This window comes from Coloeus monedula (assembly GCF_965178545.1).
Source record: "Coloeus monedula genome assembly, chromosome: 5".
In the NCBI taxonomy this organism is placed as follows: Eukaryota; Metazoa; Chordata; class Aves; order Passeriformes; family Corvidae; genus Coloeus; species Coloeus monedula.
This window is the reverse complement of record NC_138785.1, coordinates 45,790,194-45,817,811: the sequence shown is the minus strand read 5'-3', so window position 1 is coordinate 45,817,811 and position 27,618 is coordinate 45,790,194. Positions and strand designations below refer to the sequence as shown.

At 34.9% G+C, this 27,618-nt stretch overlaps 1 protein-coding gene across 1 annotated transcript in view; it reads left to right on the top strand.

The window, feature by feature from the left end:
• TUSC3 (tumor suppressor candidate 3) overlaps window positions 1–26,964 on the top strand; it is a gene marked incomplete at both ends in the record, with an annotated part of 106,692 nt that extends 79,728 nt beyond the window's left edge. The window contains 3 exons of the mRNA XM_082282677.1: window positions 12,330–12,393; window positions 24,479–24,553; window positions 26,870–26,964. Of these exons, the coding sequence (XP_082138803.1) occupies window positions 12,330–12,393; window positions 24,479–24,553; window positions 26,870–26,964 (234 nt within the window). The remainder of the gene's footprint in view (window positions 1–12,329; window positions 12,394–24,478; window positions 24,554–26,869) is intronic.
• Window positions 26,965–27,618: the final 654 nt, after the last annotated feature.

The following is a 27,618-nucleotide window of genomic DNA, read 5'->3' as shown; positions in this document are numbered from 1 at the left end:
GGAATCTGAATGTATGGCTTGCATTGATAGGATTCCACTTGCTGGATTTCAGTCTTGCCTGATTTATGGCCAAACCTTGATAGCTCTGTAGCTGTATACAGCACTATTTTAGTAACATTTTGCTGACCCTGACAATCATCTGTGGTTTCAGTTTTAGTTAAGGGTTGTAATGTTACTTCCTTATCATCAGATGTCAATGCAAATGTTTTGCTCTTTATCAGAACAACATTCACTGTCTCCCAGCTTCTCCACTGTTGTTAATGGAAGTAATGCTTTGAAGTAATTTGGCATTTACACCTGCTTTTGCTTCTGCTACAAAGTAAGCTGTTTTTGTTTGTGTTTTTCACAGCCCTGTGATTTCAGCATAGTCTTATTTTAGAGGTAGTGTCTTAGTAAAGTCTGTCTGTCTTCATTTCTGCTTGCAGCACTTCAGTATTTAAGTGAAACTACCTTCTATGCCTCACAGCTTGAAATCCAATTGAAATAACACTTCGAAATTTCAAAAGAGAAAATATTGAGTCATAAATATTATGAAAAGGTATATGGGGTTATGCTGAAGGCTCTATCCAAAATGGCTGTAATTTCTTTGTCAAAAGAAAGTACTACTACTGAATCGCTCCAAACTGAGCCTACAGACACTTCAGACACAGACTGAGAGAAGTGAGCATTTGCTTTACTCAGCGCTGGGTGTGTGGGGGATTGCTCCTCCTAACATGCACCCGCAGCACTTTACACAGCACAGTATATGGTTCCATTCACGCATATCCATTACATTTCTTGGGATAGGAGTGGTTATACAAATTACTTCTCAGAAGTCATTAATATCATTAGCACACATGACGCGCAAGCGCCGTGTGCTCTGGTGGTTGGACTGAGGAAGGCTCCGCATCTTCCTCGGGGGTCGTTCTGATGAAGGCCAGCAGTCTTCCTCACAACGCACTTTTCAGCTTGCTTTCTGAAGCATGTGCAGTCCTTCGTTGGCTGATTCAGCAGTTTCTGCGCTGGTTTCAAACAGATTCTGTTCTTCTTCTATTGACAAGGCTAAGGCACATCTTGCTTCTTAGGCTTGTGATTAATATTTGCTGACTCTTAATAGTTAACTCGTGCTTACATGAGTTAACCATTGATCAACTCTTTTCACTACAGACACAGGAAAATAGAAACTTAAAGATACAAATATTTTTTTCACTAGTTTTAGATTCTAAACCATAATTTAAATAACACCAACAACATGAGCTTAGCTGAATGGCTCTTTCAGCTCTTCCATCTCTGCAGTTTGTAAGGAAACCTTCTGATCTACAATACTGTAGCTGTCTTTCTTGTTTAGCCATGACCACTCTTTGTCAGAACACCAGTGTTGGGAAGATCATCACACTTCCACCGTGGAATAGTTATATGGCAGAATCTAGGTGCATACTTTGGCTTTAACTATTTTTTCACTTAAGACCAATGATATTTATCTCATATTGTGGTCAGCATCAGAGGGCAAAAAGTAAAGAGATATCTGTGAATTCAGAAAGTAGTTGTTATTACCAATGTTTGTGTTTTTAGAGAAATGCTGTTCATAAAAAACATTTCAATTTCTTTTGTTTCCATATTAGAAGTATTATGGTTTGGCTTCCATGTGTTATGCAAGCAGTCCATATTCCAGAACAACTATTAACAGTTGAACTTTAATCACAGCTTTTCTTTCAGTAGAATTACTGCTTTGGTTGTCCAGCTGTAATGAAATGTGCAGAAACATCACTTTTCCCTGAGATTTTTTTGCCATTTTTAAGTTGATTAAAAAGTAGTGAAGTTGTTAAGCAAGGCATCTGTCATAGGTTAGCAAGCATAGTCCCGGAAGGGATGTCCTTGCTAAGGGGTGCTTACAGTTTCCTCTGGGAACTGATAGAACCTATCAGCTGGCCAGTTTGAATATGGACAATTCTCTAAGCCACTTAAAGTTGTGAACACCTCTGTGATCCACATTTAAGAATAGGCAAACTCCCCCTCCAAGCTCTCTCTCGTTTCCGGCGCTGGCACAGGTGGCTGCGGGCCCCGTGTGGGGGCCAGCGGGCCCGGCCAGGCCCTGCTTGGGCCAGGCCGGGCTGGGCCACGGCCATCCTGGAGCCATGGACCTGTTCCAGCCATGGAACCCCCCCCACTGCCTTGCCGTGGCTCGGCTCTCCCCCCTCTCCACTGAGATAAGAAACATTCAACATTCCAGCTGCAAGGCTGCAAGGCCGAGGTGAGATTAACCCTTTTATTGCTGTGAAGAGCTGAAAACCTGAGGGAAGAGAGAGAGGAGATGCTTAAAGCTGGAATTCTGTTGTACAGCTATGATATATCAGAGTATCCCATTGTAATTCCATGAAGATCTGGGGGGTGGAGTGTTCAACTCGTGAGCAAAAGCACCTGTGCTGAGATAGGCAGATGCTGACGCAGCTGTAATTTCATGAGAAGTTTGGACAGGGAGAGATGGACCAGATGAGGACTTTTGCTCCAAACGGGAAAGGAGAAAACCTCAGTCCCTAGAGATGGACCTGATGAGGACTTTTGCTCCAAATTAGAAAGGAGAAAACCTCAGTCCCTAGAGATGCTCCCAGAGATAGTCTTAACGATGAAGATGAGGAAGACCCTTTGCTCCCAGGGAAGGAGAAGGGCCTCTGTTCTTGTTTCTGAACGGCTCAACCTTAAAATTGTACCCCAAAAAACTTCAAGAGTGGACCCTCGAATGAGGGAAAACCAATTGCTATCTGTGTGTGACCTTGGACAAGCTGCAAGTTGGGGGAAGGGACTCACATGCAGGCAGAGAGACTCCTCTTCCTAAATGGACTGAACAATATTTGGAAGTGGGTGGCTGTCTTGTTGTGATACTGTTTTCATAGCATGAGCAAGAAGAGACTTCTCTTTCTAAATGGACTGAACAAGGTTATTATGGCAGTGGCAAACAGACTGAACATCTTAAGGGTTGTCTTTTCACATTGTCAGTGGGAGAAGGGAGGAAGGTGGGGGGAGGAGGAGCGTTCTGAAGGTGGTATAATTTTTTTTTTCCCTTCTTTTAGGTCTGTTAATAAACTTCTTTATATTCTTTCAAGTTTGGTGCCTGCTTTGCATTTCTCCTAATTCTTATCTCACAGAAGATAAACAGTAATGAGTATTTTAGACCAAACCACTACAGCATCACAATTGCAAAAAATTTTATTTCCTTTGGCAAGTAGGCTAAGCTGTGTCATTCAAACTTCCCTGACCTACCAGCATGCTGTTACAGAGATCCTGGAAATCTTCATCTCTGTTAAAGTTTCTCACCTGAGTACTGTGTGTCATAATGCACATTTAGAGGGAAGACATTTGTTGCACGCCCGTCCATTATGTAACTTGGGAATTAAGGCTATAAGGGTAGCAATGTTTTATTCCTAATGAGAGGTTTAAGTTCTGGGTTTTTTCTGAAATCCACAAAATATGATTCTTTGAAGGCTTGCTGCATTTTTTGTTCTCTTATTATTTTGTGATTAATAAATGGGGAAGAAGTCCCTCAGAATTAATTCTTATTTAGCAGGTTATATCAAACCCTCTGTATATCTGATCAGAGTGTTTACAGTTTCGCGATTTGTGAGAAAATCTCTACTAGTAGACTCCTTTGATAGTACTTTTAGAAACCCTAAATAATGCAGTATAGCTATAAAAGCTGCCTAGGAACAACCAAGGCAGCAGCATATACCAGGATTTGTATGCTATTTTAAATTATACCAACCACCCTTTCCAGTCTGCTAGTCTTCAAAAGTAAGAGAGCATTTCTCCACTTTTGTTCTAGGGCTGGAAACCTAGATCATATTCTGTGCTTGGTGCTAGTTGGACTTCATGAAGGCAGCCAGCACAGCCTGTTTCAGCCAGCCAGTCCTATGAAAACTGGTTGCTGTCTCTTGACTCAGTTGTTGGTTTGGGCAGTGGTGAACACAGGAATGAGCTAAGGCATGGAAATTGAAATGCATATTCATTGAATTTAAATATGAGGGAATCAAAGAGTCTGTGTGAGATTGTTGTGTGTATCTGTATTACATAAATTCTTAAAAAAAAACCCCAACATTAAATACTTCTTAAAAAGGGTTAAATTCATCCGTAGCTATTAAACCCACCTATCAAAAGTGGCTGAGAGGATTTATGGTCATGTTTAGTAAGTGAGTCTGAACACTTGTGCTAACTGTTACACCAAGGATGCTGAAAAAATAATAAACATACAGTTTCAGTTGATGTCCATTGTTGATTTTCTAGATATCCTACTAATTTTTAGAGTCAGGTGCTTGAGTAAACTGATTAAAATCACTGAAAGTACATAAGTACAACATCTAGTAATTCTGTCTGTTCCTCACCATTTTGTATGTGCTGGTGTGTGCACTTCACCGGTTTTGTTAGGGCTGGTCTTGCTGGTCTGTAACTGAGCTAGGTTGCATTTCATGTAGAGGCATTGCTTAGAGAGATTGCTTTCTAGGAAGATAATGCATGAAATTTTCTCCAGGCTGGTGAACTGTTGACTGATATTTGAGTTGGAAATGTTCATAAAGCTAGTCACTGTTGAAAAGAAATTGCTATTTCACACGGGTTAGTATTAAATTAAAGTTTATTGTTTCTGTTTATTGTTAAATAAAATGAAGATTCCTGGAAAAAATATTGTCTCAAATAGCTAACTGCGCACTTCTTACTGTCATATGTGGTCTTCATTTTGCTAGTAATGCAAATTCATTTATTTAGGATTTCTGTTAGTAGTAAGTGAGTTTATATTTATTTTGTGTTGAGTACTATGTTAATTTTTGAAGCCATTAAGCATCATTTGCAGATGCCCCTTTATATCTGGTTATCTACAATAAAAGCAATTGCCCTATTAAATACTTGGACATTATCCTAACTACTGAATATTAATATAGGATTAGACTAGTCAGAGGTTTCTTTTAGTAAATCAACTAGCATCAAGACTTCTTTTCTTTCTTTAGTTTTTGAGATAGGACTTCATACATTTATTGACTAAGATTCAGTGTTGTTTAAGTTCTCTAAAATAAACTCATACCCATATTACATCCCTCTGTCCCTCTGTCTGTTTATTATTATTTTGGCAAATCACATCCATATGTTCTATGAACAGATGTTCTAAGCTGGTAGCCATTCTCATACATGCGAATGTATGAGAATTTATATTAGGCCCAAACCAGTATCATCTTATGGTTTTTCACATCACTGGTCACAAGAAGAGCTTTTGAGGGTTGCCTGCTACAGGGAAAATAGGTCACTGAATATGTGCTATCCCCAGCAGATAATAGTATCTTCTGTGATGGAAAGAAAGCAGGGAATTAGATCAGGCTTCTGTTTCAAGATTTTCGTGGACCTGACTAGGCTAATAAGTTTGTAGGAAGTCCCCTATTGGGTTTGTAAGTAAGTTAAAACTCTGATTCACCTGTATAAACTGAACAGATACTACTATGTAGGAATTAAAGAAGCATATTTGGAGTATATGCTTCAAGTGAAGCTATGTGAAACTGTGCTGGTTTAAAAAAACATAATATTTGAATAGGTAGCTGCAATAACAGAGCCAGAAAGCTTGGGCTTTTGAGCTGTATAAGATTTTATTCTTAATCTTGCTGGGTAGTTTAAGCTGCTTTTAAGTGTTACATAGTTCGCATAGAAGAAAACCTGTCTGGAGAAATGCAGGTATGATCATGAAATCACACTATAAAACATTTATTAATATTCCTTGATGTTTGGTGTCAAAGTGTTTGCTTTACTGAATGAATCATTTGTCCTCCATAAAATGTTTAACCTTTTTCTGCATTCATACTTAAAATGGTAAGGTCTTTAAGTGGTATCGTGAGAGAATGTTTTAGAACTTCTGCTTTTTAAACATTTAAATACTGCTGAAAGTCCTGCTATTCCTGGACTTGGAAAACATGTAAAATTGGAATTGATAGAGAATATTGCATGGTTCTCTTTCCCCTCTAAATTAAGAGAAAATAACTGCTTATATCTAATGCATGTTCTTGGCAAAATTGGTGGTCTTTAATTAAAATAAGCCATTCCGAAGGCTCAATCATAATTAAGTAATCCACAGCCTTCTTTAATGTTCCTTTCTGTGATGAATTTCATCCTGAATGTTGAGGTAGTAAAAGAAGATAGATTAATAGTGCTTATCCTAATGGTGTGGAATTCATAACTCTCTCTTTGGGGCAGTTAACTACTGTGTTGCTTCATTGCTTTCTACATACATTAGCTTGAACTTGGCCTGTTGTCTCCTTCAGGGCACAGTCTCCATCTAGGGATTTCTTCAACATACAATCTAAATTCAGCTCATCATTTTCAAGAATATTTATTAGCAAAATTGTCTGCTTTTGATCAGTTTTCAATACACTTTTTAATTAGATGTGTGTCACATCTCGTAAACTCAGGACAAGTTATTTCTCAGTTATCCCAAATTATACTTCGTGTAGTAGCTTTGTATTTTAGGCTATTACTAAACCCAACTCAGTTTTATCGGCTCCCTCCACCCTAGCATCCTTCCTGTACATTCTAATGGAAAATAAACATCATTATGTTTGTTTTAGGAAAGATTACTGAAGCACCTGAAATCGTGTTTTAATTTTGAGTACTCCACAAATTCTTCTTGCCTTAAGAATTAGCACGTCTTGCAGGGGCCTTATTTCCCCTTACCTTGTTTCTGGTTTATTTACATTGCATTAACAGAAAGGAATAAAAGAGGACAGATTATACTTAAGTATATTACTGAACCATGACAACCATCACTCTTGAAGGGAAATCACAAACATATGCTGCATTTAGGGGAATTTAAAAGGCTACTACATTGCTGTTATCCTTAAGTATCCTGGTGTGGGATTTTATATATGTGTGTGTACCATCTGCAGTTCAATAACACTAAATATTTAATGAATTTATGAATAGTAGATAAACATTTAAAACAGTTTTGTAAAAATATGCATGCATTGAACAATTGTTTGTCACTGCTAAAGAAAATGGCCTGATTTAGGGATATGAGTATTCCAGTTCAGAATTCAAATAGCTTCTGTGAAATAAGATATGAGATGGGAAAATGTTGGAGTTAGAAAAGGACTGGTTGTTCAAAGTGTGAGTTACTCAGGCTTTGGTTCTCCTGTTAGTCCTACCAGCATGACATTTGCTGTTGTCTGTTGTGTGACAGTGTTAATTGTGTGGGTGTACAGTTTTCTGCTCAAGCTATGGTTTCCTCTCTTCTGATAGACTTTATCTTTTCATCTTACATGGTCCTCCCTCTTGCTGCCTTCAAAATCAAAGAGAGAAGCTGAGTTTATTCATGAATTTATTTAAAGCATTTGCCTAAAGCACTTGCAGCCAGATAGACTTCACAGAGTTTCCAAATATTAAGTGGATTCAGTGTGAAAAAGCAGAAAAGATAGCAAAACCAGAAATTATACTTCTCAGTGTCTTAAGGGTTTGTAGCTTCGAATAAAATTTCATGAGAATCTGTGCCTTGCATGGGGGTCATTCAGCAATCTTCTTATAGAAGGAAAGAAGTAGTATGAAAATTAAGAAACCTCACATGTAACCAGGTCTTTTCTTTAGCTTGAGAATTGATAAGTAGCTAATTCTTCAATCATTCTTTAAAGAAGTTTCTTTAAATACATTTTATTTTAGGTAAGTATGAGCCACAGATGGCCATGAATTTCAAAACTTGATGAGTCAATGGCCATTGCAGTGTACAAAACTGGTGTTTGGGGGCTAAATTTGCATAAATATGTCTCAATACACACATAATCCATGCTTCAAGCGGCCTCACAGTATTGTCATATGCCTGTGGGGAAAGACACAAAGACAAATGCCATACAGTTCTCACCATTCTCTCTTCAAGAAAAGTTGTTTGCCATAATTTTTTACATTAAATACTGTTCTTCTGTCGTCTGAAAACTTCTACTTTATTTTTGGTCTGTTTAGAAAATAGGTTCATTGAGGAAAATACACACCCTGTAATTCTTTAGTGAAGTGGTTAAGATCCATCCCTTATAAGAAATGGGATGAGTTACTGCCATAAATTCAGGTGATTCACAATACATTGTCAAATGCAAATTATTTTGGTTAATCTTCATCCCTGGAATAGTCTGTCACTTTCTGTACTTACCTAGCATTGCTCTAATTGACCCATGGCTGTAGAGGAAATGTGCCATGTTACTGTTTTGAGTACTTGGAGAACGATGTCTTGGGGAAACAATTTGAGGACCCTATTAATCACACACAGTTCTACTGTTAGGTAACTGTTAAGAGTAATCTACCTAAGAACATTGTAATAGAACAAAGAAGTTAGTAGTTAAAATGATAATTTTTCCTTTTTTATTTTTTGAAGGCAATACCATACAGTAAACATCTGCCTTATTTAATTCTTTAACAGAGTGGCTTTCAGCTAGTGCTTTCAATTAGTTCAACTCTCTCTGTTCACCTGAGGTGTCTTGCCCTCTCAAAAATGAAACTTGGCTTCTGTGTTTAAGGTGGCTACTACCGTTGCTTTTATCCATTTCTGTCCCCTCTCTGGGAATGTAATAATTGTCTCCTATTAGCTTTTTAATATACACATAAGATTTCCAGAACTAAATCAAAGAACATCCACTTCCTTGTAAGCAAGGCTATGCCTTTAGCAACTCGCATTTAAAGAAATATAGTTATAACATGTATCCCTATGAAACATTTGGCCAGAAATTAATATTCTAGTTTTTTTGTCTGGTTTTTTTTTGTGTCAGATTTTTGGTTGGTTGGTTCAAGTATCACATTTGCAAATACACTGTATCTAGTTCATGTTGTTTTCTTTGTACTGAGTATCAGATGGCAGTTATGACTCTTATCTTTCACCTAATTAATAGTGATAATGAATATATCTTTGTTTCCATTACTTTCTTAAGGACTTTTATCTTTTGAGAGACTGTTCAAATTCTGATATAAATATGCATATTTTGCGTCATGTAATAAAACTAATTGGTCTTTTAATTTAACCAAAAGGCAGGGAAAGAGATTCTGCTCTAAATTGTTTGTTGTTATTAGGATTTTATCATAATGATTAGCAATGAATTAGAAGAGAAGGCTCTGGGGAGACCTTATTGCAGACTTCAGTACTTAAAGGTACCTTATAAGAAAGATGGGGATCGATGTTTTAGACCTCTTGCAATAGGACAAAGGGTAATAGTTTTAAACTAAAAGAGAGTAGATTTAGACAAGGTACAAGGAAGAAATTTTTTATCATGAGGGTGGTGAGACACTGGCATAGGTTGCCCATGCACAGGTGATAGATCCCCCCTCCCTGAAAACATTCAAAGTCAGGTTGGACAGGTCTCTGAGCAACCTAACCTACTTTATGGTCTTACTCACTGCAGGGGGATTGGACTAGATGATCTCTAAAGGCCCCTTCCAACACAAACCATTCTATGATTCTATTATTCTAATGAGAGATTTTTGAGAATGTCTTTCCAACAGCTGTATCCTTATATTCTTGAGATACGAGCCCTGCTAATGCATTACATTAAATCAGTATACCACTTCAGTAATATTCAAAAACTTGCCATAAAGTTTTTTAAATCAGAATTTCTTCTGATTTTTTTTTCATCTTTTTAAAATCAGAATATTATTTTAAAAGCAGTAACCATGTAATTAGTTTTTTTAAGCTTTTAGTATTTTTTTGTGGTGTTTCAGCTTTGCATTGTAAGTAGTCTACATGGACAATATTGCAAACTGAGTTTCCTGTAGACTCTGATCATCCTTAGATTTTTTAGTCATTTTTTCAAGTATGAATAGCTACTGAAAAATCATGCTTGAAATTTTCAGAGTTGAGAGATATTTGTTGGCATTTTTAAAACCATCATTACTGTACAGGTTTGACAGCTACATGGTTATGAAACTGTCCTATTTCATTAACAAAATTCTTTGTAGTTATTTTTTATTGCCAAGTGAAACCAGAAGTCACACAAGCTTGAGTGATATTTTTAAATAAAGTTACTATGCTGGTCAGTGAAGACTAGCGCTTAAAATGTGGTTCCTCCCCAGCATGGAATAGGTTTTTGTCATCAGAAACAGTAGCATAAAATTTCTGGAAGTGACTCTCTTCGTTCCTAGTAACTAAGAAAACTAAACAATGTAATGTCAGCAAACTATTTTGAGGAAGGGAATAATTTCTGTCTATAGTGTCTGCATGTACATGTATTTTTGTACAAACATTGCATTCTGTTCCTCCAATGGTGTTATGGTAAATTAAATTGCTAGCATAAGAAGAAAAGTAATTTACTTTGTGAAAGTATAGAGCATATGAATAAAAATGACATCTCTCATGTAAATGTTTTACAGACAGCATTTATAATCTGAGGAGTCAGGTAGCGGTTTTATTAGCTAGTGATAATAACAGTGTATATTTAACATAGAGTGTATTTCTTTAGTTCCCAGTGTGCATTTTCATGCAATTTAGCATGTGTGTAGAGAACAAATAGTAGTGATTATAATAACTAAATAGTGCTACTAGACCCTGTCATGCATTTCTGATGAAAGGCTCATTTTTTATTTCAGTTCACACTGTAATAACAAATACACTATATAAAATGTAATCATTGTAAGCTTTAGACTATAACTTTGTGCTGTGATCATTAGAAGAAACAGATGTTTGTCTGTTAGGCACACTTGAATCCAGATTCTGCAAGTGTACATGTATCCCTACATGTATATATATTGCTTTAGCTGCATGAGAGATAAGGACAGAAGGTCACTATTCACAGGAGAGTGGTCACAACTGAATCAGAATACCCAATCTATCAAGCATTTTAACTTTTTCATTAATTTTTATTAATGTGAAATATTCTTATTTCCTTCCTTTCTGTTATGTATATGTGTGCATGTGTATCATGTGTGTATATATATATATATGTATATGTGTATATATGTATATGTAGTCTTAGTGAAATTTATAAGAAATCATGCAAAAAAATCAAGAAATACAGTTTGGCTCACTGTCATATCATACTTCAATGAGATATTCTTATGAGATCAGTGATTTTTATCTTGTTAAAGGAAAAACAGTATCTCTGAGAAATGGAAACTTCAGCTACATGAAGGTCTTACCTGGTTGAGGTTTGAATTGGTTATTTGAAGGAGCGTAATATGATTGAATTTTGACAACAATAGATAGAATTATACTGAGTAAATACAAATTACATGATCTGACACTGCATCAAACAGATTTTTACTAGCATGGGTGAAGGCATTCTTTTGTATGCTGAAGCATCCAATTATTTCAAATCTGAGTTGTTCCGAATCATGACAAGGATGGTATTCTGCCAGAATTACTCAGAATAAACTGAACTAAAGCAACATGTATCAGTTAATAAAATAAACAAACTAACAAAACCCTACATTCAGAATGAGGGCAAAAGTTTTCTGTTTCTTTGCCTTACTAGTGAGCATTTTTCTTTGTATTTAGTTGGGGTGGGTGAAAATTTTATTTATGCTTAAGAAGAATATATATAAATAATACTTTCAGAACATGGATATATTTAATTTCACATAGCATGCTATGAAAAACTGTACTCAGTGTTTGTAATTGATATAGGAGAGGAAGAGAGAATATCCCTCATTTTGTGCATGTTGACAGTCCTTCAGATTTTTGCTTCCTTTATTGCTGTCATAGAAAGTTGACAATAAACACTGACAGCTTTTCACTAATACACTACAGGTTCTTGAAATAAATATACAAAGGGAGCCCATTACCAAGGTTATTTGGGATAGAGGGTAGTAGACTGTGTTAGACTTAGTTTTAATATTAACATTTATTTTACAATATTTCCATAAAATAAGATGGTTTATGCATTAGGAACTTTGATGGACACAATTGTACCTTACTGGAGAAAGATGAAATAGACTTTGTATGAAGAAACTTCGCTTAATCTGAGAAAGACTAAAGTAGAATGATTTGTTTAAGGCAGGCTTCAGTTTTCATTTTTGTAAAAACCGTGCTGAGGCATGCCCTTGATTTTATCACCTCCCTTCTGGAAAATGTATCACCTGAGCAAATAAATGCATGTTCTTTATTCCACAGTAGCAGCAGTGTGAAAAAGAGCTCAGCGTAATGCTTTCGTGTTTGAAACATTACATTTACTGTATATATGTGCTTTGCCTAAATATACTATTTTTAACATTCCTTTTTACTAAACCTATATAAACTGTGCTATTAATTTCTAGCTGTTGCTGCCTGCATTTTTCTGCAAAACAGGTTTTATTCTCACAATATAAGGTTGTGCTGTTTTCAATGGATTTCTTAAAGAGGAATGTTTTTCATTTTTATTTTACAGAGTTACATACATGGAAGCAGTCAGGCTCAGTTTGTGGCAGAGTCGCATATTATTCTTCTGCTGAGTATCCTTCAAACTGGTGAATGAATGAATATTAAAAAACCAAGCTGAGGCACGGTGTGCTCTTAAATAAAATTGCTCTGGCAGTGAATGTCATTGAACATTTAAGCAGGTATTGTATTTTGGTTTACTTATTATATGTTGAAATAAATATTCATTGTTGTTGCTATTTAGTGCCAAGTCACACTGGCATTGCTTTTCACTGATGTGCAGCTTGTTATCTCCTTTGTTAGTCTTGTGCCAGGTTACTATTCTTAATTTTTTTAAGTGTTACCTTTCCAGTAGCAGAAACTAATTTTCTTCTTTTTTTACTCTTTCTTATAATAATTAAAAATGCAATGAAAAAATAATTTTATTTCTTTTTACTTACCAGAGAACCATCCAGAAATTTATCAATTGTGCATGAACATTATTTTTCCTCCAATAGTCCTTGGATTTTTTTTCCCCCACTTAATCTAAACAGTTTACTATTACTTCTTGGAACAAATAACTCAATCACATTTGTTCTGACATCACATCCTCACAGACAGACTTTGAGACCTACTTTTATTCTTTCAGTCTAACTGAGTCAGAGAAAGTTAAGCTGGGGTTTTCTGGGGCTTTTTTGGGTGAAAGTTTTAATAAACTGTAAGAAAAACTCACATGCTCTCTGGGGTTTTTAAACCCTGATTCTCATCAGCTTTATTCATTTAGTGAGGACTCTAGTCACCATTAACCATTTTTAAAGTTTAGTTGTGCCATCACAAATACCTTTCTCTAAGGGGAACAAGCAAAAGAAAGTAATATTTCCCAATCTGCAGTAATAGACAGATCCCAGTTTTATGATTGTGGCTACTCTCTTGTTCTCTCTCTGAAGTTACACTGCCTTCGAACCTGCCCTTCCTCAAACTTCCCTGTCTACCTTTGTCTTTGCCATTTGCTATCCAAAGACACCACCATCATTACACTTTCATTACATTCACTTGCCTGGCATCTGTTTTGCTACCTGTGAAACTTTATATGCTTCATAAATAGCCATTATAGTTAGTTTCAAAGTTATGATCTTATTTTGCAGAGTAAATGTAATATTTGCAATTGAACTGGAATACTGTTTCCAGTTCTGGGTCCCCCAGTACAGGAACGTTTCTTGTTTAATAGATAAAGTATGCATCTTACTAGTATCATCTTTCTGCTTTCCTTTGTAGAGCTGAAATTTATGTTTTCATGGTTTTTTGCTTTTTGTGAACTGCCACAATTTAAACAAATCTGTTATCTAGACCAGTCCTGTTGACTGCTTGAGAATGAGAAAAGTAAATCCCCAAACCAGAGTAGATAAAAAACAAAATTTTCATTGATGACATACTTTGTTTCTCTGACTCAGGCATGGAAGTGATAACTTTTTGTTGGCAGATACTGTCTTTAAACCAGGAAGTTGGCGAGCTACATTAATGCAGCTGTCTGAAAGAATCCTTTGAGTGATGTTGTGCATTGCCACATGCAAAAAGAATTCTCTAAGGTTTCATTTCATGCCTCAATACTGTTGGGATGAGTTTTTAGTCACACACAAATTTCACAACGAAATCTTTTACACAAAATCTTGACAGAGTTTTAACAGTTACTTGTGAAAATTAATATTCCTTTATTCTTTCAATGTTGGTAGTAATTATGAGTTGCTCAATTGCTTCTTCATTATTTGTTTATTCAGAAAATGTTGTTAGAAAATGTGGGAAATAGAAAAAAATATGCCAGATGGATAAAAAGTAGTACATTCACTTTATCCTTTAAAGTTTAAAAGATGCATTGAATTTTAAAACAGGATATTACTATTCTGGTAATGTACATGTTTCATTTGGTTGTTTCTTTTGCTTTGTAGTAGTAAGCTTGTCACTTCTTTCTAGATGTTGAAATGCAATGTTGTGTTTCTCTATAAAGTGAATTTTTAATACCTCAGATGAAAAAATATTAATTTCCTTTGCCCTTTTTTATTTTGTTTTAGATAGTGTTTTTACCTCATCTGCTAGGTGATTTCTATATAAAGATCTGTTTTTCCATGCTGTAGCTACATAATTAGGACTTGGGTAAAAAGGACTTGTGAAGATGTCAGCTACTCAGTTTAAATAATTTTATAAAGCAAAATTAAATTCAGTAAAATCTATACAGAGTTACTGATTACATACCAGGTATATGTACACATACAGTGTACTCACCTAGGACTGGTAATAGGGGTGAACTTCACTGGCACTTGGGGTGGGCTGACCCTGGCTGGACAGGGTCCCGCCGAAGCCATTCTGTCACTCTTCAACTGGACAGGGGAGAGAAAATGTAGGTAAAGGTTCATGAGTCAAGATAAGGACTGGGAGAGACTCAGGGAAATTAACTGAAGTTATTACCAGTCAAATCAGAGAAGGGTAGTAAGAAATAAAAAACAAATCATGAAACAACTTTCCCCCCACCCCTCCCTTCCTCCTGGGCTTAACTTTACTCCTGATTTATCTCCCTGCTCTCCCACAGTGGTGCAAGGGGATGGAGAATGGAAGTATGTCCAGTTCATCTCAATTGTCTCTGCTTCTCTTTCTTCCTCAGGATGACTCATCACACTCTTCCCTTACTTTCTCCTATCGGAGGAAGTTCTCCACGAACTTCTCCAATATGAGCCTTTCCTGTGGGCTGCAGTTCTTCATGAGCATGTAGCAGAGAACAGTGAAAAGACATGGTTGGATATCATAGAATCATTAAGGTTGGAAAAGATCTCCAAGACATCGTGGTGCTTGTATATTATACATTTTTGTGACTTCCAGGCTATTACTTTGAGCAGTTTGTGTTATGCTGACAAGATGACTCTTATTTAGTTTTGTTATTTGGCTCCCCTTTCTCTTGTAATGGAGAGTTAACTTCAGGAAATAGTCATGGAAATCATATAAATGTTGGTTGAAAGGGATCTCAGAAGATCGCATACTGTAATCTTCCTCTTAATGAAGGATTATCACTAACACTCTATCTGGTTTTTCTTGGTTTTGTCTGGTGCAATTTTTTCAAAACTTCAAGGAAGGAGATCACATAATCAATCTCTCTGGGGAATTTCAGACGTGAAATTGTTTTTCATCCAGTCTGAACCTTCCAAACTACAGTTCATGGCACATTCGGGTGTGAATTACAATCTTGTTTGACATAACTTTTTGGCTTCCCTTTGTATTTCTTTTGCCAGCTTTATAGAATTCATGAAATAGCTTTAGTGAAGCTTTCATTTAAAAATGAACAGAACACTCTATGGAGTAGAATTACTAGATCCATTATGTTTTAGCTTTTTATTGCCTAGGAATAAAACAAAAGTCAAGGTTTGCTTTTATTCATGCCACATTATAGCTCATTGTTCACCATAAATTGACAGGTTAAAAATTTTTTTTAAAAAGAAAGAAGTTTTATAATTATTTCCAGAGAAAAAGTAATACTGAATAAGAGTTAGGTATAAATTTAATTTGAGGTTATAGCCATAAAAATATGCCAGTCTTTTCAATATCTGCTTTCACTGTTCTTTGAAATTGGCCAATTTTTATATCTTCTCCACAAACAATAAAACCTTGTTATTATATGCAGTTGAGAAGGAAGTTTTATGTAATATATATGCCCACATCAGCTTGATTATCAGTGCTTCAAGCAACTGGGTTCAATTTACACACATACTACTTTGGGGTGGGTTGTAGAATTATTTCAGTATAGAGAATTTCTGATGAGGTAGAAAATTTGTCAAAAAGTCATTACGGAAATAGATGTATAACTGCTGTAGAATAAATATGGCAAATGACACAAAGAAAACTTATTTAAATAAGAGCATGGAATAGATTTTTTTTTAAGTGATTTTTTGCTTTGGTTTGGGTTTTTTTGTTAAATTATATAAAAGCAGTAACTTCTGTGGAGCTATGAACATGCTAGGCATTGTGCAGTCTGTAATTCAAGGTTTTGCTTTTGAAGCATCCGAGTATCTCTATGGACCCTAGGGCCTACATAGTTTACACAGAGAAGTAACTTTGTTCACAGTCACAATCCTGGTAAAGCAGTCTGATTGTGTGCTAGATATCCAATTTTACCACGCAAAAAGAGCACATATCTAAACACATTGTGATTTAGCAATAAAGTTTAGCATCTCCTCAAGTTATCATCACTTTGCATCCATGTGTATTAGTGCAGCAATGACTTTTAAAAACATAGAGAAAAATTGTGCAAAACGAAATAACCAACCAGAATAAATGATTCAGGGATTTTTGAGCCAGATTGACCATAAAGAATATTATAGCTTCTAGTCATCAATTAATATAGCTTCTAGTCATCAATTAATAAATTCTTATTTCTTTTAAATCCTTTTTTGAATTAATTATGGAATAATATTCTATAGCAATAAATTTTCAATGTAAACTTCATGTAGTATGCAGAAATTATTCCTTTGGGATTTTTTTTAGCCTATAATTTGCACAATAAATGTACTGTGTGACTTTGGTATATAAGTCATGGGAAATAATCCATTCTCTCTCTTTTTTTTCCCCTTCTATTTGGAGCTTTATAGAGTTCGCCAAACATACTTCTCTTTCTTTCTCCTTTCCAAGGTGAAAAATTCTATTCTTTCCCCATGCAGAAGATGTTCCAGGCTTGTGTTGTCTATTGTTGCAACCCCCTTCTGACAGAAATGGGGTCAAAGATAAGAGGAGTCAGCAGAAGTGATCGTGTACTAATAAAATTTTTTTAAATGCTGAGTAGTTTGACATTCTTGGAGAGACAAGAAAGAGGAACTAAAGACAAGGATATTGAAGTACTTTTGCTAGAGTTATTAAGAAGACATAAAGGCAAAAGAGAGATGACTTTGGAATGAAGAGCTGTCATTGCCTAAGAGAAACGACGTGCAATAAACTGCACAATCAGTATTACTGTTGTAATTAACTACAGTTGAATACAGATAGTGTATATGACTGTTGCAACCAAATAGACATTGAAGTGTGCAGTGTTCAGCTGTAAATATTGCTCTGGGTGTCGAGATACAGCAAGAAATAAAAGGAATAGTAATGTTGGATAGACTGTGTTGAATTTGAAAGGTTTCTTCAATTCTTCTATTCCTCCTTTTTGTAGACACTACTCAGTATTTCTAATGAATTTTCATCAAGTTTTTATGTCATTCCCTGGAGAAATAAAACTGCTTTGAATGTAATCTGTCAAAAGTTTTTCCCTTTTGTAGTAACAGTGGATCCTTGCTTTAAGGAGTAAATTTAAAAGTAAATATTTTCATTACCAAAGGAGTTTCAGGTATTAAGCAAATTATTTATTTTACAGGACATAAATCTAAACCATTATTATAGGAATTAGCAGTTATGATTAACCTGGTTTTTTCATTATTACTATTAAACTTACTAAACTGTTAAACATTGATGCTGAATAAACACATGCAGCTAAGTAAAAATGGAATGTCATTTCAGTTTCCTAATTTGAATTCCCAAGGCAAAGTTTAATGGGACAGCTGTGTAGGTGGATACAAGATATTGCTTGAAAAGGAAAAAGACAAATCCTTTTGGTAGCATTAAAATTACACCTATTATGAAAGAGATTTCCTATCGTACAGAGGGAATTTAAATTAAGTGTATTAAGTGCCTCTGTGGTGTGAGGAAACTTTTCCAGAGGACAAATGTAAAGAGATGACTTTCTGTATGTCAGAGTCACTGACCATAAGAATCTGAAACTTTGAGTCAAAAGTCAGTAGAACAATACTTAGCTCTTGATAGTTAGATTCTGTCAGCTGTGCATCAATGTGCACAACTAGTTGTGATCTTCCCCAGAGATGATGGTAGAGTGAGTGGGGATGGTAACTAAAGCAGTGAGACAGGGTTATTGTATTCTGGATCTTAAGGATAAGAAAAAAAGAAAGAAGACTACGGTGGATAAAGGTAGGACTAAAAGCATAACATTAAAGCATATTTAAGCATGCTTCCTAATTAAATATGGAAATCAGCATCCAAAGCAGCAGAACATACTGCACATTTTCTATTGTTTTACTTGTGTTATCTACCAGTACTGCCTGTTAACCTTGTAACTTATTCTGATTCTTCTGGAAGCTGTCTGATTCCTCCTAAATGTAATGAAGTGTAAGGAGGTAATTAGAAAAATCAAGACAGTTTTACATTACCTAAGTCTCCTACTGCTTGACCTTAAAACAATTCATAATATGGCCCTTTAGAAAAGACATTAAAGGGTCTTAAATGTGAGAGAGATATGCAGAGACCTTAAATTTACAGCTGGGCATTTGTTAACACGAAACATAATTCATACTCTTTCATCAGCTAATTTCAGTACACTGGAATTGATGAATTGCCTTCACATATGGTGTGTGTCCTCTGCATGAATTTACCAACTCTGAATTTCAGTGATTTTCAACCAGTCTCAGTTTCTGACTAAAATTTTCCACTGGAAATGCAGACCCTTGTAAAGCTAATTTAGCTGTCAGCTGCTCTGGCAATTGGCCTGTTTTTATTTGTCCTTCGCAAATAGCTGACTACTAGTCCAAACAACAAGAGGCATTCACTGACCACAGGCTGAAGACATTTTTAAGGGTTTCTTTAGGCTTCAGTTAATTATTTTAATGGTTGAGAAATATATTTGCTTGAATGGCTAAAAGATGCAGAAATCTAGTCCAAAGTTAAATGTTTTATGGTTTGGATCCACAGATACCTTTTACTAAGTGGAATAGTCCTCAAGTTCATTCAGCTAAGAATAAAATTATATTGCGTAGATCCTAGCAATGATGGACAGTAAAAAAGACAGCCTAGACTCATATGGATGATGACTTACGGTGTAGAAAAAGAATGTGTGATATTCTTAAAAAAATTTAGAGGCTTTTAGGGAAAGTAAGGGAGATTATATGTCTGTATGCAAGTATCAAGTGTGTGCTAACAAACAGATGAGACATACTAGGTCTAGTGTTTGAAATAAAGTGCTTGAAAATAAGGTAGATGTTTGTAATACAGTGTTAGAATAGTAAGAGAAAATTATATAGCCTCATAAATACAAATAGCTCAAATGAAGTTTGTTTTAGGAAATGTATCTCTGTTTAAAAGTTAAATTAAACTGTTAAGAAATTCCGTCATTTATTTGTTTCTCTGGTATGCTTAACATTAAGGAAAGTAATGTTATTTGTCTACCTGTTCTGGAGATGTTTATACTTTTGTGATTTGAATATCACTAGACAAGAAAATTTAGAGTAATGGATTACAAAATATAAATAAAGCTAGAAAAAGATATTTAGGGGCAAACCACACTATAAAAATTTGCAAGATGGACAGGACTAAACCTGAAATTTCATCAGATGTAATCTATACAACCAAAAAGGTCAAAAATAATAAATGTAAAAATCATCTCCCCAGAGTTAGTTTTAGCTGATCCTAAATGTGAATAATTAGGATGTAAATCAGGCTGAAAAACCCTGAATGTTTGATTATTGATTTAACATAAACTTAATCAGGTATCTCTATGCTCTATTTTGCAGCTGAATTAAAACAGATTCCAGAGTCTTTTTCTTCTTCTGAATCTTTTATATGGCCTTTCCATTCTCAGGTATCTAAGAGCACCACAAGAGCAATGGTTCCATCAGATTATCTGTGGATTAGAAAGGCTCAGAATTGAAGCTGAAACGAATCAAATCAATAATAAACTTTTTCACTATAGGAAATTCTATATTAGTGTGTCATCTGTTCTCTGCTCTATTAAAATTATTAAAAAGCATCAAAAGGAAAGTGGTGTAGTATAGTTGGCATTTCAATGGTTGAAATGCAAACTTCGAGCTACTTCACTGTTTTGAGATGAATTTTCAAGGAGTTGAGGAGAATTCCAGTGCCAAGACTCATGTAATATTTCCTAAAATTGTTGAAAAACCATTCAGTGTAGCTGAAGCCAGAAGGTTTTTAAACAGAAAGTATGTTCAGGGTTGTTGTTAGTATCTTACAAATGGATTTCAGGCCATTAAAAAATACTTAAATACATCTTGATTGTGTACAATTCATCCATAAATTCATAATCAAATCATTTTCAGACTATTCTCTACTTCTTCAGTAGAGTTAGGAATCATCCTTCTTCAGTGAGATGAAACATACAGTAGTTGGCATCTTAAACATAGAAGTTTTAGTAGGAAAAGGTTAAGTTAAATATCTCTATCAGCATAATATGCCCTTTGGTAGGGGACCAGCAAAGAATTTCTCATGTTCTAATTGTCACCCCCCCCAGCAAAAAACCCAACCAAACAAACAAAAAAGAAAAGAAAAGAAAAAAAAAAAAAAGCACGCACAAAAAAAAAAAAGAGAAGAAACCTCAGAAACCTCCACAGATGTTTCTGTTGATCATGTACTCCTTGACAAAAAAGTATGGGCTTTTCTTTGTTCCATGTCTGATAAATTGAACCAGCAATTTTTAAAGATTGCCTGATAATCTATACCCATTTTAGGTAACAATAAACTGAGCACAGGCTCGAGTGGATGAATATTTTGTTCTCTAGTTTTTCTTGCTCCTATGTTATTAAGCAACTGCATGATCTGCAATTTAAAAGGTAGTTGTTTCTTTATGTGTTTGTAATGCTAATACCAGATTTTGTACTCTTGGCAGAAACACAACTGAATATGAGTGAGAACACCAAACTTTTTTCACAGAAGTAACCAAGTGCTAGTCAAGCTATTATCTGTCCTTCTTTAATTCCTCACTTACTACTAATTAGGAATCAATTTGTGATGTAAAAATATAAATTATGTATTACATTAATAAACTTTGGAACGATCAGGTTTTCTTCCTTTTGGGCATCCTGTGATTTAATTTTCTATTAAAATATGCTAATTAAAAAGTATCCCAAATTGACTAGTAATTAGTTTCATTTTGTAGGATATCTATAATTTTGGATTTTATTGATCCAATATGTTTTGTTTTGTTTCGTTTTCGATTTGGTGGCCTGTTTTTTTTCCTACTTCTGATAAAGCATCTTGATTTTTTCAGGGCTGAATATTTAATTTGTTACTACTGATCATTTTTTGTATAAACTTATAAATTGTGATGATCACTGTCTTTTTCATCCTACTTAAAACTGTTCTTCCTGAATCAAAATTCGAAACCTTTTCAAAAGCCCTATGTAAATAAGTTGTTTTCAATTTTTACAAAAATCATGTATCAGCTGGGAAAAGGAAGAGCAGAAGTTTCATATGTAAAAGTGTAATAATCTGAGAAGGTAAATAACAGAATTTACACAGAAAAAAATCAATAGACAAATAAATTTATCAGAAAACATGAACATCTGAATTTAAAACATTTGCTTGCCATGGCTTATCTGAGTGCTACATTCCCCTCATCTTTTCAAAACAGTTTCATAATGCATAGTGAGGGAGATAAAGAGAAATTGGAAAATAAGTACATCTTTTGATGCATCATTTTTTGCAGATGAAAAACTGTCCAAGTAACCACTTGCTAAAATTTTACATTCTGCACTGTTAGAGAATTGAGATACCATAAAAGATTGTTTTCAGAGCTGGGACTGTTGCTTTATATTGTAGAATATCAAAATAGTGTAAAGGCGTGACAGAGAATGTTAGAAATGAGTGAAAAATATATTGAGAAATGAGTGACAGCTATATATTCTGTGGTAAAAAGCTAATTATTGAAGCTAAGTATTGAAATGACGACTCAGGTTGAATTTTTACTTCAGCATCAGAGAGCTGAGGCAAGTACCATGTTACACTGTGGCTATGAAGCTGATATCATTGAAGGTAAAAGGCAGCCAATGAGGCTGAAAGCTCAGCAATGATGACTAAAGTTAGAAAGCAACAACTGAAGCAAAAATAGTGACAGCATGAGGGGAGCTTTAGGGGTAATGATGTGAAGCTCCAAAAGAGAGGGGAAAAAAACCAAGCACAATTCAGGTGGTTACAAATCTATAATTCTCAGTCACAGAGCAAACAAGTTACCTTTGCGAGACTGTTATTCTTGATGGTAAGAAAAGTGAATTAAACTCATGGTCTGGTAAGAAAATAAGAACTAAGTTACAGAAGGGATGTCTCCCAAATGGCTTTTTAGTTTGTGGTTGGTTGGTTTGTTTCTCAGAAGCAGCCAGGTAAGGGAATAGCAAAGGACCACATTATGTACTGATATTGCATGAGATAATCAAGCAAAAAAAACATTTACAAGGCATTTCAAAATCTTTGCAAAAAATAGCACTTCCCCAAGAGGGCCTGGTAAGTTATCTTTACATCTTGGGACTGTTTTTTTTTTTTTTTTCCCATGACTGTTAAACTCAGGACATAAATACTCCTATAAATCTAAGTGAGGAATTGGTAAAGTTATTAGATAGTGCTACCTTAGGGGCTTTTCTTTAATAGGGTAGAAATACCTGTGGAATTTTTTTCTCATCCCTTTTTGTGACAACTCTCTCAATTAATTCATCTTCATGCTTTTGTAACATCAGAAAACAAAGAATTGAATGATTCTCAAGACATTCTCCCCAGTTCTTTTTCCCTACTGGAAGCATAGCAGTAAAACAGGAGATTCCCAGCCCCATATGCTCATGAATCTGAATCGTAACACATAAAATTTTTAGAAAGCAATTTTTATGTCATGGATTCCAAGATTATTTTTTTCACAATATTTTGCACTTTTTTTTTCTATTTTGTCAAGTGCAGTCATAAGCTTTTGGAAGGCTTGAACACAACCAATTATTCATAGACTGACTCTATGCCTTGCAGCTTGTACATGTGTGAGGAATTTAATTTGAGCTACTAGTGTGTTTTTAACTAGAGCTTAATTTAGGACTGTATGTAGATGTCTGTATCAAAGAGGTGATGTTAAAAATTATGTTTCCTTCATGTTGCCTATTTGCTTCTGCCATCTTTCACTATTGATGTTTACTTTTTAAAATCTTGTTGTTCTTCATTTGTTGTTTCTCAGTCTGTGTGTATGAAATTTGGAAGTCAAACATGAATCAGGCTGCTCATCTCTGATGAAGTGTGATTGTGTTAGCATTGACAGTTCTAAATCCTTTTGCTCAAGCTCTGCTTAATTAAAATTTTATAATGAAAATTTCAGCTGTCTTTGAGCATTTTGGTCTAATTTTGACATTCCTAAAATGAAAAATATTAATATATTACAAGATCACTGCAAGTGTAATGTTACAAGATGCAGATATTATTTATGGCTCTAGCATGTTTGAAGTATCTTCTGTGAATTATTTGTGTGCATAAATAATAACATCTTACTCTTGAAGTTTGTAGTTATCATGCTCTGGGGTAAGTAATGTTGAAAACTCCAACCTTATTTGACAATCTGTAAAGCGTGTTGAAGTTTGTGTTTCCTGATATTGTGACCTCTAGCTCTCATGATTCACACCTGCTTCGGAGCATTCAGGCTTGCCTCTGCTTCAGAACAGATGTTATGCACAGTAGTAACCATTCCTTTTCGGTTATACAGTTTCAAATAAACAATTAAGTGAATGGCTTAAGAGCTTGCTAGATCAGTGAAATTGTTTTATTGTTATGTACGTGTTCACATTTCTAACAGTTATAGTGAGACAACGAAACACTGAAAGTGACTGAGGACTTTGCCTCTGAGATGTTTCTCTGCTAAACTATTAGGCAATATGACACTAAAGAGGGAGTTAATGTCTTATCCAAATGCAGAGGAAGATAAAGCAGTCCAACTGCTTCAGTTTGTGTCAAATAACCAGTGAATTGTGTGCAATTGCAGTGAATGATTCCTGGATCTTATAGTTTTCATTTTTAAAAAATCCTTTAGTACCAATATACAGAATATTGTAAAATATTGGGGAATGGCTGTTTCCAAAATTTGTGTGTCCTACTTGATGACTTGTCCTTTAAAGTTTCTTGAACCTTCTTTAATTTTTTTTTTTTTTAATCCAGAATGCACAAAGAAAAATCCTACACATTTTTGCCACAGGTGAGTGTATTGGCACAGTACAGATTGTGATATGCAGTTGTTATATGTAAATACCTTCTTTTGTTTTATGAACTTGAAAGCTGTAGTTCATAGATGTACCTTGGTGGCTTTCTGAGGTATCAACACATCTGCTGCTTTCCTTGACAATGACAATACAGATGCTGCTATCACCATGGGAATGGTACTCCTGAATGAAGCTGCTACCTCCAAAGGGGATGTTGGAAAAAGGAGAAGTAAGTTGACTGAATAGCTAAGGCAATGCTTAGACAGTTAGAAGGCACTGTGAAATTACAAGTGAATATATGATTAAGTTTTCAGAAGTCTCTGCCTTAAACCATATTTACCTTTAGTGGGTTGGAAAAGAGGAGAGCATAAAAATTCTGTTGATAAAACTGCATTCACATGAAGTAGTAACAGTAAAAAAGTATTTTAAGCATTCTCAGTCAAGGGACAGGTTGACACAGTATCTCTGCTACATTGCAGAAATGCTTTTTGGCTCTTCAGTTATATCAGAAGTCAGTGATATAAAGAATAAGAGTTTCAAAACATTGTTTTCAAAATGAATTTATGTACTTAAGATGACAACATCCAAAAGAGTGTGAAAATTCTTTTATTCAGTACTCTTGTCAGTATCATGTCTCCAGAGTAAGGTGGAAACCGAGCAGTAGGTGTAGTACAAAACATATCCTAATCTGTAATGTCTAAAGATATTTAGCTTGAAGTTCAATTTTTATGTTTTTCTGAATTTTGTTGTTACTCAGAATATTTGTGAGATTTTTTGTCAATGAATCACATAAACACACAATATGAAACTGTTTTATCCAGAATCAAACTTCCTCACTGTTACATCAAACAAGGTTTTTCTGAGTATGACATAGGTTGAAACAAATATGCCCATCTGCCTTTGCACCTTTTATATCCCCTGACTTATTTTTCTCATATAAGCCATTAAAGGTCTTTGGAATATACCAAATTTCCTACTCTGCCTCCTCTTTCTTTTGAGATCAGTTCTTTAGTTTCTCTATAATACACAGTATTGCAGATAGAGCTGGCCAACTATTTTCTTTAAAAGCATTCTAGAATTCTTCATAATAGCTGGTTGAATGGCTTGAGATCTCTCTAATCTATAGTGATTTGAGGGTCTCCTTCAGCAAGCTGTAGATATATCATTTAATTCTGAGTATCTTCTACAGTAACTAGCTTTAACAGGGATGTCAAAGGATACAGTGACAAAAGTTTAATTGGAATATGATCTTACATCTGGGCCTGTGAACACAGGCACAGTGAAATATCAGGGGACTGCAGTAAAAATTCAGACTCTGCTCTTTGTGGGCATTATGTGAATGCTTTCTGTGTATCTGCCTTGCACTGTTCACGCTTCCAATTTATTCATCCATGCTTGGAAATCATATTTGTCAGTGGTGATTTCTTTATAATGAATATAATGTTTATTAGGTTTGTACATGGCTAGTTTTCTCAAAATAACTGTAGAAATTTTATATTCCAGTTGACATGTGTCACTTTCCACATGGTCTGCTTTAATGAAAAAATGCATCATTGTCAGTTTCCTGGGCTTTATGTTTGCTCATCCTTCGCTCAAAGTCAGCATACTTTTGAAGCATGAATATTGCAATTAAATAGCAAAAAGTTGGCTAAAGTAGGAATAGTATAAGAAGAGTTTTAAAAATCAAAGTAGCTCACTAGAATCAAAACATTAATGTAGATGAGCTGCATTTCAGTTATATGCACCAGTTTGTAATATGTCCCCCTTTTTAAAAAATTTATTTACACGCAGTAGAGCAGGCTATCACAATCAAGAAGGTTTTATGCTATTACTCCGCAGGGTGCAAACAGATGTTCCAAATTTTTTTTTGTTTAAGCATTTACTTTGTTAGTTCATTCTTTGCCTGAAAAGACTCAAAGCACTTTCACCTGGATGCTATCAGAAGGTCTGCATCATTGTTATTTACCTTCAGAACCTGAAGATTTATATTGCTAGTGAGCTAAGAGTAAAAAGTGATTTGGCTGCCAGCCTTGGAACTTAGAACAGTGAAATTTTTAGCCATTAATAAATAGATAAAGTAGTTCTAAGCTGCTTTTACTGCTACTTCAGCCATAGATGGTTGACTAGAGAGAACATGATTCCATTAGTCAAGGGACATTTTTCTAAATGTAATTCTTTTTTGAAAAAGAAAAAGCAAATACCTGAAATGACATTATTTGATATGTATAATTTAATGGGTTATTAAATCCATTATCAGCAGTAAGGTGTTTGCACCCACATACATTTGACTTTCAAATTTCTACTCTTTTTTTCTTGAAAATACATTTACCCTGACAGGTAATTTTTTACTAATAACCATAAATATTATTTCCATATTGGTTTGAAATCCTGTCAGAAGATAGTGGGCTTCAGTAGTCAAGGCAGTAACATTTTCTATTTAACTGTGTCAAATTCTCTATAAATGATTGACATAAATAATATTCTTTGTAGAGATTGCAGTTTTAAATCTTTTCTGTGCTAATAAACAAAGTTGTTTTCTTTCCAGTAATATGTCTGGTAGGCCTCGGTCTCGTGGTCTTTTTCTTCAGCTTCCTGCTGTCAATATTTCGCTCCAAATACCATGGCTACCCATACAGGTAATCTGTCATTAAATTCTCATCTTAAAGATTGTAATAGCTTTATAGAAGTTTAAGAATTGCTTTCAGGTAAACAATCTTTAATCTTTACCACTGAAACCAATGGAAGGTGGTAGAAGCAGGAAGAATGGTGATTAATTTAAGGAAACCAAAAAGGGCTGGAATGCTACTGTTGGCATGACTGTTAAGGCAGACCAGTTAAAAGGGTTTGAGCTCAGATGTGTGACATATTCAGTGCCCCCGGAAAAATGCAAAAAGAAAACATGCTTTAGTTTATAAGGCTTTATTAAATGTTTATTTTTGTGTAACTAAGCTGTACATAAGACAGGGCACAAAACAACAAAGTGGTGTACAGTGCTAAGCTTTGACTTCACTAAAAGTACCCTTTTCTTTTGTCAGCCACACCATGGAGGAGAGAAAGGATTGTAGTTTTTCTAAATTATACATACACCTGTTAGTTAAACAGTTGCAATTTTTCTGACAAATGAAAAAGTAGATCTCTCTGATTAAGCCACATGATTAGTACAACAGCCAGTTTTATATTCTGTGTTATGTTCTACTAAAAAGGATTCAGCCTTGCAATGCCAACTTAGATGTAATTTCAGCTATTACAATTTTTCTGTTAGAATTTGCTCTGAGACTTTACAACTACTTTCAT